This window comes from Sciurus vulgaris (genome assembly GCF_902686455.1).
Source record: "Sciurus vulgaris genome assembly, chromosome: 7".
NCBI classification, from domain to species: Eukaryota; Metazoa; Chordata; class Mammalia; order Rodentia; family Sciuridae; genus Sciurus; species Sciurus vulgaris.
Genome location: NC_136467.1, coordinates 112038929 through 112054096, shown reverse-complemented (window position 1 = coordinate 112054096; position 15168 = coordinate 112038929). Strand labels below are relative to the sequence as shown.

Here is a 15168-nt window from a genome sequence, read left to right as displayed (position 1 = left end):
TATAAAGAACTCAAATAACTCTACTCCAAGAATTCAAATAATCCAGTCAACAAATGGGCTAAGGAAATGAATAGACACTTCACAGAAGAAGATCTACAAGCAATCAACAAACATATGGAAAAATGCTCAACATCTCTAGTAATAAGAGAAATGCAAATCAAAACCACCCTAAGATTCCGTCTCACCCCAATTAGAATGGCGATTATCAAGAATACGAGCAACAACAGGTGTTGGCGAGGATGTGGGGAGAAAGGTACACTCATACATTGCTGGTGGGGCTGCAAATTAGTGCAGCCACTCTGGAAAGCAGTGTGGAGATTCCTTAGAAAACTTGGAATGGACCCTCCATTTGACCCAGCTATCCCACTCCTTGGCCTATACCCAAAGGACTTAAAATCAGCAAACTACAGAGATACAGCCACATCAATGTTCATAGCTGCTCAATTCACAATAGCCAGACTGTGGAACCAACCTAGATGCCCTTCAATTGATGAGTGGATAAAGAAACTGTGGTATATATACACAATGGAATATTACTCAGCCATAAAGAATGATAAAATTATGGCATTTGCAGGCAAATGGATGAAATTGGAGAATATCATGCTAAGTGAGATAAGCCAATCTCAAAAAGCCAAAGGACGAATGATATCACTAATAAGTGGAGGATGACACATAATTGGGGGGAGGGAAGGGTTAGTGTTAGGGTTAGAGTTAGGGTTAGGGAGGGGGCAAGTATGGAGGAAGGAAGTACTGTATAGAGGGTAAAGAGGGGTGGGAGGGGTGGGGGGAAGGGAAAAAATAACAGAATGAATCAAACAACATTGCTCTATGTAAATTTATGATTACACAAATGGTATGCCTTGACTCCACGTACAGAGAAACAACATGTATCCCATTTGTTTACAATAAAAAAAAAGTTGTTTTTGTCCAGTAGATGTAGTATCCTTCTCTTCCTAAGTTGCTGAGTTTTTTTTTTTTCTTACTCTACTCATCTTTCTATTTATTTGCATTTTTTTTTGGTAAAATTAGTATCTTGTAGATTTATATAAGGATGAGATTCACTGTAATATATTCAAATATGTACATTGGAATAGTGCAATGAATCTGATATTGATTTTTAATGTTGAACCAGTCTTGCCATCTGATATGAATCCCACCTGTCCATGTTGTATAAATACATTTTTTTCATTGGTGGTTTGCTATATTTTTGAGGATTTTTGTGTCTAACTCAGTGAGATGTATTAGCCTGCAATTGTGATTTGCTTATTTTTCCTTTTAATTCTTTTGGTATTTTCTTCATTTATTTTGAGGTTCTGCTGTTTAGGGTTTATGACATTTAGGATTGTTGTCTTTCACTAGGCTGAATTTCATTATAAATGGTCATATATGACATTAAGTATTATATAATTTTATGATGATAAGAGGAAATTATTTTTTTAATTGTCATATCTTTCTTTATAGTAATTTTTTGGGATCTGAGTTCTATGTTATCAGATACTAACAGTGCCATTCTTGCTTTTTAAAGACTTTGTATGGTGTATCTAATTCCATCCTTTTGCTTTTGACCTACCTGTGTCTTAAATATGAAGTGAGCTTCTTGTAACAGTGTTGCATCTTTTTTTCTCTATTCTTCTAATTTTTGCCATTTTATGTTATGATTTCTAAGTGTTCCCCTGCTTCTCTTTTCTCTATATGTCTCCTTTTTCCTTCCTATGGGTTATGTTAACATTTTTCAGTTTCATATTGATTTATTTGTGGTATTTTGAGTCTATCACTGTATTATCAAGTGTTCTATGACTGTAATGAAATAACAGGTAAATAACTTATGGAGATAAACGGTTTATTTTGACTTTGTTTAGGAGATTCCTGTTCACAAATAGTTGAGCAAGAAGTGAGACAGCACATGACGGCTGTGGTGTGTAGTGGAGCAAAGCCACTGACTTCATGGTCAGGAAGCAGAGAGAAGAGGGGAGTGCCGTATCTCATAATCCTCCTTCCAGGGCATGTTCCCCAGTGATCAGAAGACCTCCCACTAGGCCCCACCTCTTATTGACTTCACTGCCTCCCAGTAGCATCACCCTGGGGACCAAACCTTTAACACCTGGGCCTTTGGGGGCATTCAGTATGCAGACTATAGCAGTCTCTACACAGTTTTTGTGGTAGTGGTTCTGAGTATTACAACACACACATGCAGTTTGTAATAGTCTAGTGGTATTCTACTCTTTTTGAGTGGTATGCCCTTTACTAAACTTGTACACTTTGAAATGTTGTCATGAGTGCCAAATGGCATAATTGTTGCAATCACCAAATAGGATTTACAACACTCTGAGGAAAAGAGTCTATTTTATATATGTCTGTTCTTCCCATTTTTCCTTCTTCCTTCCTTATATTCCAAGGTTAAAAACAAAACAAAACAAAATCCTTTTTGAAGAACTTCCTTTAGTTTACTTTTAAAGCTAGTGACTTCTTTGAGTTTCCCTTCTTCTGAAAATGATTTTATTGAGATACATGTTGTCACTGCCTTCCTGCTTCCATGGTTTTGGATAAGAAATTTCCTGTTCACTATAGGAAATGCATTGTATCTCTCTGGCTGCTTTCAGGATTTTTTCCTTGTCTTTTCACAAGTTTACCTATAGCGTATGTAGTTGTGTATCTCTGGGTATATTCACTCAGCTTCTTGGTTCTGTAGATGAGTGTCTTTGTTAAGTGTGTGATGATGTCAGCTGTTGTTTTGTCAAGTAGTCCTTCAGCCCCATTCTTTCTCTTCTCCTTCTGGAACTCTAATGACACAAATATCGTATGTTTTCTTCTTCTTCTGCAGGTCCTTCAGGCTTATTAAAGGTATATGAATTCTATTATTCTAAACTCAATTTCACGAAATCTGTCCTCCACCAATACCACTCTGTTATTGAGCCCATTCAGTGAGGTGTTTTGTCATATTTTTCAGTGGTATAATTTCCATTATTAAAAATGACTTCTCTTTACTGTCACCTTTTCATTTCATCATTTTTATTTATTTGAGGGGTGGTCCTAGAGATTGAACCCAGGGGCATTCTACTACTCAGCTCCACTCCAGCCCTTTTCATTTTTTATTTTGAGGCAGGGTCTCACTAAGTTGCCAAAGCTGGCCTCAAACTTGCAGTCCTCCTGCCTCAGCCTCCTGAGTTGCTGAGATTACAGGTGTGTGTCACTATGCTCGGCTGCTTATCTATTAATTTATTATTTATTTATTTATTTACTTTTGGTACTGGAGATTAAACCCCGGGGGACTTAACCACTGAACCACATCCCCAGCCCTTTTTACCTTTATATATTTTATTTAGAGGCAGTGGCTCACCAAGTTGTTGAGGCTGGCCTTGAACTTGCAATCCTCCTGAGCCACGGGATTACAGGCAGGCACCATTGCACTTGGCTTGACATTTTTATTTTAAAGAGAATTTGCTATTGACTATTGATGTATTTTTGTGACAGCTGTTTAAAACCTCTCATATTATCTCAACATCTGGTTAATCTTGGTGTTGGCATCCGTTGTCTTTTCTCATTCTAGTTGTGATTTTCTTGGTTCTTGGTATAACAGGTGAATTTTCAATTATATTGTGGTATGATAGGAGATAGTGGTATCCTTTAAATTATTTTATTTAGGGTTAGCATGCAGGTCTTGGCCTACTTTTGTGGGCTGTGGTTCGGACAGCAGCTTAATTTTCACAGCCTTTGTGGTGTCACGTTGCTATGCTTGGATTATATGGTACTACTGAGATTCTTGCTGGCTTTTGCTGATCTCGCCTTAGAAAACAGAAGTGTTTCCCATAGGCAAGCTGCCAAGTATCTCTTGGTGGGAAGCAGTGTAGTGGAATTCTCTTATTCCTCCTTGCCCCATACCCAACATGTTTTTGGGTAAAAGAGAGTCTCAGGCAGTGAGGAGAAAGTGGCTTCCTAGGCCCAGATGCTTGCTGTAACTGGGGCCCATTTTTAGGTGTCAGTTGTTCAGTCCAGTGTCTCTGGGTAGGGAAAAGTTCACGGAGACAAAACGGTTCCTCAGAACTGTCTGCCTTCTGGGCCTCTCTCATGGGTTCCATTTGCCACCTGTAGATCTCCCATGGAAGACAGTGGCAGTTTGGTGGTGGGGAGGAGAATGCTTCTCTTAGTTGTTTATTTTTGACAGGGCCCTAATCAATACCCATTATTGGTTACATTGATTCCCCTGACTGGTGAGATTGGCTTACCTGATGTAGCCAGACAGACTGTTCTATCCAGGCAAGGAATAAGCCTACTTGGGCTGTCATCGCGCTTGGTGGGGGATTGGGAATACAGGCCATCTGTGACCTTCTGTTGGGTGGAGAATATGTTGGAGCCCTGCCACTGTGCTGGGCCTTCAACTCTAGAGTCCCTAACCAGCTTGTCATCTTCTCACCACCTTTCAGTCTCTTGTACTGTTTCCAGGGCGTATGGCTGTGTTTAAAATGTAGGTGTAAGGAAAAGTGGGCCTGTTCTCTTGTTCTGACCAGAAGTTAAAACATTTTTTAAATGTCTTAAAACATCAAATTACCCACAAGGCAATGAGAAATTATGAGTGAGGTTCAGAGAAGACTGAAATCCTGAGAAGAGAGTCCAGCACTCAGGACTATTTTCGTCTTGTAGCTTTGCCCTATCTGGAAGGAACCTCCATATCTCACAGAGCTGAGGGTCGAAAATGATAGTACAGAGCCTGCCAAGGGCAGAAGCCTTGGTAAAGCACCTCCTGCTTGGGGTGGGATCTCCAATAGCTGTGATGAACCGGAAGTAAAACAGCCTCTACTGTAGTTTGACTGCGTTAAGGGAATCTGGAAACCTGGTCCTGCTTCCAGCCCTGGCACTAGTGTCAGCTAATCACTTCACAGCTTTGCAGGGGCCCTTGTTAAATCAAGTGGTTGAATGTTCCCCCAGATCCTTCCTAGCGCTATTGTTTGTCCTTAACTAATGAGTAACTGGAAAAATCTGACAATTAGAAGAGCTTCTTCATTAGATTTTCCTAGAAAGAATAGTCTCTTGTAAGAAACTGAGAGTAACAATAGGATGCTGGCTTTATGCTAAAGCATCAGAAAGCATTTTGAGGAGCAATTTAAACTTAGGTGACTGGTGGCAGAGGAAGAAATACATTAAGTAGGAAAAATCTTTATCAATAAATTGTGCAAAATGGCTAAAGGGGGATGATGTTGAGCAGGAAGGTGAAAAAGGGGGAACTTCATTACGACTTAAAAATGTTCCATTTATGGCCTGGACATAGCTCAGTTGGTAGAGTGCTTGTCTTGCAAGCACAAGGCCCTGGGTTCAAATCCCCAGCACCAAAAAAAAAAAAAAATGTCCTATTTACATTTAGAAGGCTTAGCCAAGTCTAAATTTTATTGTCATGTGCTAATTTGTGTTCGCTGCACATAAAGTTTAATCATGAAGACATGCAGATAAAACAATTAAAAAAGAAGCTATCAAAGGGCAAGCAGTGGTAAGACATTTCCAGAAATTTTTAAAATTTTTCTTCAGGTAAACTCTTCTGATATTTTATAGGAAAATAGGGTGTCTACAAATAAACCATTCAATAACCTTCATACCACAATTTTAATGCTCTCATTATTGTTACAGAATGTACTTTTTTCTAAGGTGATAACATATTCTAAAATAAATATAACAATTTAAATGCACAGACAGCATTTGAATAATAATGCTTTAAAATGGTCCAACTTCATCTTCAAGTCACTATACTGACCCCTCAAAGGTGCAGGTAAGTTCATAGTTACAGTGCAAGCCAAATGAGTGCTCACACATTCTGGGAAGTCCAAGCCAGAGTCCAGACTTCTAGAGTTTGTTCTCTAATTAACTTCATTTTTTTTTTTTTTTTTGTATATTGGCCATGTCCTGTTATTCCATTTCTATCCTACTTAAGTGGCTTTTAATGGAAAAAGAATCAGGTGCTAACATTATTTATTGGCATTATCACTTGAAAACAATCCATCTAATTTTAGGAAATACTGAAATTCAGTCATTTTTAACTATGTCACTCTTTTTCTTCATAATGTTCTTTCTTTTTGAAAGTTATATCATGTTATCTATTTATTAGTCAACTGGTGTATAAACATGCAGAAGCCACAGTATTATCTGTAGGTCATATGTCTATTTTGCTTTTTTCCCCCTTTTTTTTTTAAAGGAAAGCTTATGTTTTCATGGTTTCTTCATTCCTTTAAGAAGCTATATGCAGTGTCGTGCCTATCCCCAACTTGATTACTCAGTGATCTAAAACACAGCTTTGGGTTGTTGGTATGAGGGGCTGAGATGACCAGGCAGATGATTAATACTGAGAAGTAGAATCTATTTGTGAATGTGGATTCACCTTTGATTTCAGGCACTTGGCAGGTGGGTATTCAAATATTTTTTGAAACTGGGCTAAATAAATCTCAGCTCCTCTGTGTTTCAATGTTACCACTAAGAGTTATTTCACTAGTTTGTGCCATTAGGTACCCTTTGCCACTCTGCTGGATACAGTGGAACAGCTCAGATGTGGTCCTGATTTTTTGCCAGGTTCCACACGGTTCTCTTTGATCCAGGATCCAGTGGCCTATATTTTATCTAATATGATTTGCATTCTTTTGCAACTCTGGATCTTCAAAGGATCAAACCTAAAAGACGTTTGTACTATTATTATGTGCTACTAGAGCATACACACACACACACACACTGTTTTATTTGATTTTTAATGTGATTAATAGTGATTTAGTTTTCATAGAAGCAAATAATTACAGACAAGAGAAAGCACTGCAGAGATGGTACCTGATCTCTGCTCTTCAGGCCACTGTTGGATTATATAGAAAAGAAACATATGTTCATGGTGTCTTCATTATTATAAAGTCAGTACTGTGACTAATCAGAAACTAGCAATAATTTATGACAAAAACAATTATGTTTAGAATGCATGTATTTGAATCTGTTTGGAAGAAAAAAAATGAATGAAAAACCTATGTCCTTTGGAAAGAAACATAACAAGAAATGCCCACAGATGCAACCTGCTGTTGGGAATGCATCTCTCCAAAATTCAAGGTACAAAGTTTGTCACATTTAACTTTCAAGTGTTCACTTTCTTCTTGTTATCCCAATTTAAGGAGATATATTTATAGATTTCTACATTATTCAGAAATTTCAATTTGAACATGAAATACATGTATTCTGTGATATGGGTGAAAAAGTTGTTTTCAATCAAGTTATAAGACATAATTGTCTGTAAAGTGCATTTCAAAGAAAAGTACCCACTAGGAGAGTAATTTAAAGTGCAATGTACAAGGTACTTTAAATAGTGCAAAGTTGCTAAATATATACATTATATGTGCCAAGTCCAAATAAAGCCAGATCTCATCTACCCCTAAGTTAGAGAAAATAATGGAGTAATACTCTCACATCTTTACTCCTTTGTAGGTGGTTAAGTATTTTGGTTTGTGTGTGTACATGTGTCTGTGTCACTGTGCCTAAATATGTATTAACTGCTTGATGGCCTCTGCAGATGTCTGAAACTGGTTTCCTAGAATTTGAAACTTTTAAACATTGACATAATTATGCAATCTCCACTTCGATATGCAATTCCATTTCAAAGAAGCATTAAGCTTGTAATAATGGTTGAGCAAATTCAGCCTGCATGTCTTGTAAGGCAGGTACTTGACTATGTATTAAATGTTTAATGAAAATTACAAAAAATACAATCACTATCATGCTGCCAAGAGAGACCCCTATGAAATAAGGGTATAACTCCTCTTGCTCATATTCTCCTAGTTTATCATTACCAAAGAGGAGTGTGGTACTCTGTGTATAAGGAATTGCGTTTGGAGATGCTGAATTGAGCAGATCCTGGACATTCCTGAATGATCCATTGTGTGGCATAGCGGTGATATTGAGGAGATGGCACAGCAGTGGGTACAGATCTGTGGAGTTCATGGCTTCTTTTGTGAAATTCTTTCTGAAGGCAGGACCGTGGGCTAAAAATATTGGATGCATTTCTGCTAATGCATTATCATAACCATGGTTGCCTACTGTAAAGAGAAAATGCATGAATAAGTTAGCCAACCAGATGGCATTAAAATGGAAATAACTGTTGTTTGGTCAAGTTCTGAACTTAAATGCATTTATCTAATTTGACTTTAAAAATAAAATAATCTTTTACAGTCTCTGCTGTTGTCAACCCCACAATTCACTTCAGGAAATGAAAGGTCAAATGATCACAAATCTTTTTCATAGGCCAGTGCTACCACCTTAAGCAGCAGAGGAGGAAGGACATAGGCAAAGCCAAGCCAAACCAAGTCAGGGAGACATGAATTAATTTCTTTCTTTCTCTCTCTCTCTTTTTTTTTTTTTTTTGGTGTCTGGCAAGCTAATATTCAGCAAATATTTATTGGGTGCCTACTATATCCAATTATTGTTCTAACAGTAGGTGTTATTAGATTTAATTATGAAAATAACAAATATAATTATCAATAAAAGGGAAAAACAATACTAAAGAAAAACAAAAGATGTCACAAAAACCAAACTTTTAGTTAGAGCTACAATTCACTACTAAAAAACAGGTCAGGACTTATAAGTAGAGTGGAAAAAATCTTGAATATGGTGGTTTGGACCAGGATCCAACTTAGCATTGAATGCTTTAGTGTGGTTACAAATAAAGTAAAAATCGTAGGGTCTTCCGACATTTGTATCCAGTGACAGAAAACTAAAAGATGAAAACTGTGTAATAAAAGCTGCATTTTAAAGCCATAAAGGCCTAGCATAATATCAGGGTACAAGACAAATTATATTATTTGCAGTTGACCTAATGGTTGCTGTGTTTGTTTCTTTGAGAAATTGGGATCTAGACTCTCTGTTATAAAGATAATTCTCTCATATCACACTGAAAACCAGATTTAAAATTAAATAGTTATGATCTTTCTCTTCATTAGAGTGTTTTGTAGTGGCAACACCTATCAAATGCTTGATTCAGTACACGATATTTTATATATATATATCCATATAGATATACAGATATATATATATTTGAAATGGGGGTCTTGCTTTGTTGCCTGGCTAGCCTTGAACTTGGAATCCTCCTGTCTTAGCCTCCTGAGTATCTGGGATTACAGGTATGCACCACTGTGCCCAGGTAGTAGGCAATATTTAAAAATAGATGACTAAGGACAGTGTTCTCAAACTTTTAGATGAGACGTGTTAGACTCTACCCTCATGGTTTCTAATTCAGTAGATCTGGATTGGGCCCAACAGTGTGCATTTCTGACATGTTCTCAGGTTGTTCAGATACTGCAGGGCCAGGGAACACAATTTGAGAAGCACTGCTTTTGGACTTTAGGGCTTAATTATCTTGTGGTACTCTGGCGGACTACAGTAGCCAATATTTAACTATTTGTTGAATAAATTAACATAATAGAAATAGTATTGAAGTTTTGTATCAAAAATAAAGGTGACCAATCTACTGTGTATGTAGTTCACAACACCAAAATTTTTAGAGTGCTCTGGAATTTATGTTAACTGTAAAATACATATCTCAAAGATAGCAGTCTTCTTAACATAAACACTACCTGCACAATACATGAAAAGAAAACAAAGGTGGAAATTATTCTCATGGCAAGGAAACTATTTTTAAAAGCCTTCTTAAAACAGTTTCCCTGATATCATTAAATATCGGGGTACAGTTCATTATCTGTATATACAGACTTTTAGGAACCAGAAACCAGATACCTGTATACATCTGCTATTGTGAGTCACAAATACACTACAAATGGTATTGTCATGCAACTGCTTTTCTTTCAGTCAAATAACATGAGAGTATAAGAACCCAAGTCTACCTAAAGTTTTGTACAGTTTTTTTCTTTCTTTTTTTTTTGTGGGGGCAGTGCAGGGGATGAAACCCAAGGCCTCATGCATGCTAGGCAAACATTCTACCACTGAGCTATACCCACAGTTCTGTACATTTCTTATGTGTATATCAAGGATCAATATCTAAAAATCATATCTAGATAGTTAAATACTGATACAATGTGGTTCCTTCAACATTTAGGTAACAGAGTAAAAATATCAGCAAGTAAACTGCTGTATTATCCACAGCCTCCACGTTAGCAAAAAACGATGCAGAATGGGAAGAAATACTATAACATACTCACACAGAAAGTCATCTGACTTATTCTGTAAAATATACCACCCTTCGTCAGCCACTGCTATGATTGGTTGAATTCGATTGTTGTATTTGTAGTGCCATCTTTCTGGAATCTCCTCTTTTTTGTAAACAGTAAGATTCGGATGAGCATGAGCCAGTGTTTCATAGACTTCATTAAATTTACCTAAAGAAAAAGGAGGAAGGGCATTCAGAACAAGGTTGTCATCACCATGAACAGCCAACCACAGGCAGCAGACTCCCTGATGAACATCATGAAATATAGCCAGACGTAGAACCACACCCCCTAGGAGAAAGGAATACTGAGAGGGAAAGAGAAATAATTACTCTTGTGCCATCAGTCACCTTATAGAATAGAGAGAACTTTTCATAGAAATAGAAATCTCTGAAGACTTAACTATGTATATACACATGCATGCATACATATGTATTTATTAGTGACATTAAGGAAAATGTCCACAGTGCTGCAGAAGTACTCCCAGGACTGCAAATGAACTGCACCTGGGCACTGACTTTAAGCCTTGTTCTTCAAATCCATTTCTTGGGGGCTTTGTCCCTGTCTCTCACACCCCAACAAGAGAACACCAATCCAGTTGTATAAGGGAAATCGGAGGGGTTAAACACCAACTAACCCTCAAGAAAATGCTTGTTACTTGTTGGAAAATGTGTGTGTAGGCATACATGCATACTTCAACATTCACTGTTCCATGATTCTTTTAATTCCCCTGTGAAACAAAATTCACACTTGTGAGATATTGCACATTTTCAAAATCTGTTCTCAGCGTTGATACCTAACACCAACCCTATAAGGTGATAAAATATATCAGCAGAGTGGGTCAAGTCATGCTCTGTCAATTATTATGTGAACTCAAGATGTTTAGTCTTTAGCTATCTTAAAATGGAGCTAGTGGTGAGGTGAAAGGTTTGGTAGGAGGATTCCAGCCGACATTTATAAAAAGTTCAAGGTCTCATTATTACTTTCAGTACTTATGTGTAAGGAAAATAAATCTTAGAATAACAAAAGCTCTTTCTCCTTATTCCATTCCTTCCCTGTTAAGCAAGTGCTAGTTAAAGGTTTATAGGAGGCTTTAGGGCTTCCATGAAATCACTATAATTGTATTCAAATTGTTTATGTATCTTTCTCAGTTCGAGAAGGGAGGTATAGCTTTTATCACTTTCTGTTGATTCCAAAATGGTTAAAAACCTGCTATAAATATATAGAGAGCATAAACCTCAATATTCTAGGAAAAAGGAAAAAATCTCTAAGACATTTCATCTTTTTAGCTTTAAGGATTAAATCCCAGAACACTATTAGGAAACGGGCAAGTATAAGACACAGAAATGGAGAACACATGTTCACTTACACACTGGGCAAATGCAGATCTAGCCTCAGGTCAGCATTCAGGTTAGACTTACCTTCTTTTGGCAAGATGGCAGCTACAGGAGATTGGTCAACCAGGGTATAGTGGTCTTTATCCAGATATTGGTCAAGTTCTATCACCCTTTCCTCAGAACACTGGCTCATTCCGTGATCACTTGTGATGATTAGGTTCACAACATTCCACAACTTTGCCTTTTTAAGCATTTGTATGAGATATCCTAACTTGTGGTCAATATCTGAAATGACAGGCCCCATGAGTGGACTGTCAGGTCCTAAATGGTGGCCCATGTCATCCGGGTCTTCCCAATAGAGAAGACCAAGATTTATGGGCTCTTTTGATGTAAACCATTCAATAATTTTGGCAACTCTATCTTCAAATGAAATGGACTCATTGTAAGGCATGTAGTGAGTAGGAAAGCTCTTATGGATCTTTACATCTGCTCCAGGCCACATGGCTGCACCACTGGTATGTCCTGCCCTCTGGTTTGTGATCCATATTGGCGTTGCTTCTTCCCAAAACTTGGAATCATAGATATTCATGTGATCCAAGGAGAAAGATTTGTTCAGAATAGGATCAAACATGTCATTTGCAACAATCCCATGATTCTCTGCAAAGAGGCCAGTGACCAAAGTATAATGGTTAGGGTAGGTCTTTGTAATAAAAATATTAGTAACTTGCTTCACATGAACACCATATTTCATAATATAATGAAAATGGGGCGTTGGAACTTTAAATAAGTAATCCCAACGGAATCCATCAAATGAAACCAGTAAGACCTTTTGCTGGTCTGGTTGGAGAGAAAATGTAGTGGAAAGAGTTAGTGCAGCGAGTGCAAAAGACGCCGAGAGAAGCTTTGAAGTCATTTTCAAAATACTTGATCAGTTCAGTGTAAGACAATCTGTAAAATAAACATAAAATAATTAATGGCAGCAATTTTGTTTTGTATGCTTTACTCTAACCCAAGAGTGATAGTGCTTAGTCATTCCAATTACATCATAGCTTACAGCCTGAAAGAATTATGTTATAGAATTCCATCTTAAACAAGAGACCTGGGTCTACATATTTAAGAAAGCTAAGAGGTTTAATTGCATTTTACAACACTTTTACTTTACAACAATTTCCCCAAAGGAAATTTAAATTAATTCCCAGTAGCATTTTTCAATGAGATATAATTTACATACAACTTTTCAGAAACATTTTCAGGTTTATCCAAATTTCTGACCAGAAATTTTGACATAGTCAAATACCTGAGAATATATTCATAATGGCTAGTACAACCAGGAACCTAGCAACAAGGACATACATTAATAAATCCAATAATGGTGCTATTTAAATGCATGCACATGAGTGCACACTCCCTGCTCCCCCACCCTCCACACACATACTTTTCAAAGCCAACCCTTAGGTTGGCTAAGAAATCTCCTGAATTTGGCTTTTGACAACTTCCTAATTTGAGCATGGTGAAGACTTTCTGAAACCTCAAAAACAAATCCTGGCTTGCCTTAATATATACAGAGGTAAATAAAACCTGCTGGGCATGCTTGCTTTGCTTTCAGAAGTACAAACTGGTTCATCATAGTAAGAGGTATCACTCCAGAGGAAAGTACATGAACTCCATTTCTTGGAATGAAATAAAATTTATGACTTTCAAGTATATTTGTCAAATGTACTATATATTCATTTAATAATACAGCCTTTGGTACTGAACAATTAGATTCTAAACTAAGTACAAATAGAAATGTAATTTTGAAATTTGATGTTGACCTTCCTAATGTTACAATTAATTAACAGCTAATCTTATCAGTGATATGTACAGAAAAAGCATTACATTTCTTTGGAACAAGACTGGGGTTTTAAATTTGCATATATTTTTAAAAAACAATAACCTTTTAATTCTATTTAGAAAAACTAATAAGACACAGTATGGATAAACAATTTCATGTGTATATTTTGTTGGTTCTTATCAAGTCAAACAAGGATCTTGTTCTCCCAGTCTTTTGTCCATCTTGCAGGAAGGAATTTATAAGCCCACCAAAACATGATTTAACCGTAGGTTGACTAAGAAATCTCTTGAATTCAGCTTTTGACATCTTCCTAATTTGAGCATGGTGAAGACATTCTGAAATCTCAAAAATAGATCCTGTCTTGACAATACATTATAGAGAGGTAAATAAAACCCCCTTGGCATGTTTGCTTTGCTTTCAGAAGTACAAACTGTAAATAATGTGTATTAGTTCAGGGCAATAATTCTGCTTCATTTTAAAAACTGGTTTTACTGTAATTAGACATTACATAAACTGAAATTGTTTTACATATTAGTCTCAAGGCAATAGCACAAAAATTAAAAATATTTTTTAAGTTTTCCGCTTCTGGAAGAAATCTAAAAATAGGAAAGTGCATACTGAAAAATGCAAATATATTCACTAACATATCTCGCTGAGGATGACGGTTCCTCCCTCTCCCTTCTTCACCAATTTTCTCCCCTACCTTCCTAACACAAAGAAGGCTAGTGTCAACCAAATAAACAAAGAGTCAACTACGTGGAACACCTGGCTTTAATCTATTTTAGCAAATTCAATAATTGCGGTAAATAAGAGATAACTGCTCTCCTGGGGCAAACAGTAAGCAAACATTAAATGGTAAGAAGAACCAACATTATCACATCGATGACATAAAGCAAAAACGGAGATGGGGGTGGGGATGAAAGAAACCACAGATTTCTTTCTTTCCTAAGGCACGAATGCTGCACGAAGCCCTGGAATTTCTAGATGTGGGTCCAGTTTTCCCCAGGCTGCTTTCCGGTTCCTCCTCCCCTTCAATCCTTCCCCCGCGAACAACCTTGGAAACCCGGAGGGAAGGGGCACCAATCAAAGGGCAGAAGAGGGAGGTGAAGGAGGAGTAGGGACATAGAGAGCAGGTAGACGTCAAGGGGACGGGGGGTGCGTCGCCTCATCCACTCCACCTGGTCCATTCTAGCCGCCGAGAAGGGTCTCAGTGTAAGGTACGTCCCCTGTTCCCAGACCTCAGGCCCACGGAGGCTGGCGAACGCTCCCGGTGGGCTCTCTGGGTGTGCGCTGACAAGGCGGGTGATAGCTGTGGGGCCCACAGAGCCATGCGGGCTCCGGGGAGGCAAGCCGCCCACCCCCGGACTCTTACCCTCGCAGCGATCCGGTCTGTCCGCATCGGTTTGGGGCAAGGGGAGCGAGGGCCTGGAGGAGGCTCCCTCTGGTAGACCAAGTCACAGCCCGGAGGTGGCGGGAGCGAGGGGAGCCCCCCGAAACCGCAGCGGCTCACCTGCACGCAACCTCCGCGCAAAGCACCTGACCCGCGCCGCCGCCCGCCCTGCTTCTTGACTCCCATTGGCTGCTGCGGAATTGTCACCTCTGCGGGGTGGCAGAACGCAAGCCGGGCTCCTAGGAGTAGCTGCGCCGCCTGTCAATCAGTGGGAGCGGGGGCGGGCGCTGCTTGGGTTTGGAGGGTGGAGAGGGAGGGGACCGGCCGGAGCAAAGAGCCTGCAAGGACCCAACTGGTAGGCCCAACCCTGTGGGGAGGCTAAAACGCCCGTCGCTGGGCGCTCCCTCTGGGCCTGTCCCTGATCACACACAAAACCTTTTC

General features: G+C 38.5%; 1 protein-coding gene across 1 annotated transcript; it reads right to left on the bottom strand.

Moving 5' to 3' along the window:
- Positions 1–6706: 6706 nt before the first annotated feature.
- ENPP5 (ectonucleotide pyrophosphatase/phosphodiesterase family member 5) lies at positions 6707–14910 on the bottom strand. The gene is made up of 4 exons (XM_079147152.1): positions 14710–14910; positions 11588–12451; positions 10161–10337; positions 6707–8045 (listed from the first exon to the last, which is right to left on the bottom strand). Exons 2-4 carry the CDS (start codon positions 12414–12416, stop codon positions 7618–7620), a joined length of 1434 nt encoding a protein of 477 aa, XP_079003278.1. The 5' UTR covers positions 12417–12451; positions 14710–14910; the 3' UTR covers positions 6707–7617.
- Positions 14911–15168: the final 258 nt, after the last annotated feature.

Coding starts and splice junctions, on each gene's coding strand:
- ENPP5 (XM_079147152.1), bottom strand. CDS start 12,416: ATGACTTCAAAGCTTCTCTCGGCGTCTTTTGCACTCGCTGCACTAACT. Junction 10,338..11,587: donor TGCCATCTTGCCAAAAGAAG/GTAAGTCTAACC, acceptor CTTTTTCTTTAG/GTAAATTTAATGAAGTCTAT. Junction 8,046..10,160: donor TAAGTCAGATGACTTTCTGT/GTGAGTATGTTA, acceptor TTCTCTTTACAG/TAGGCAACCATGGTTATGAT.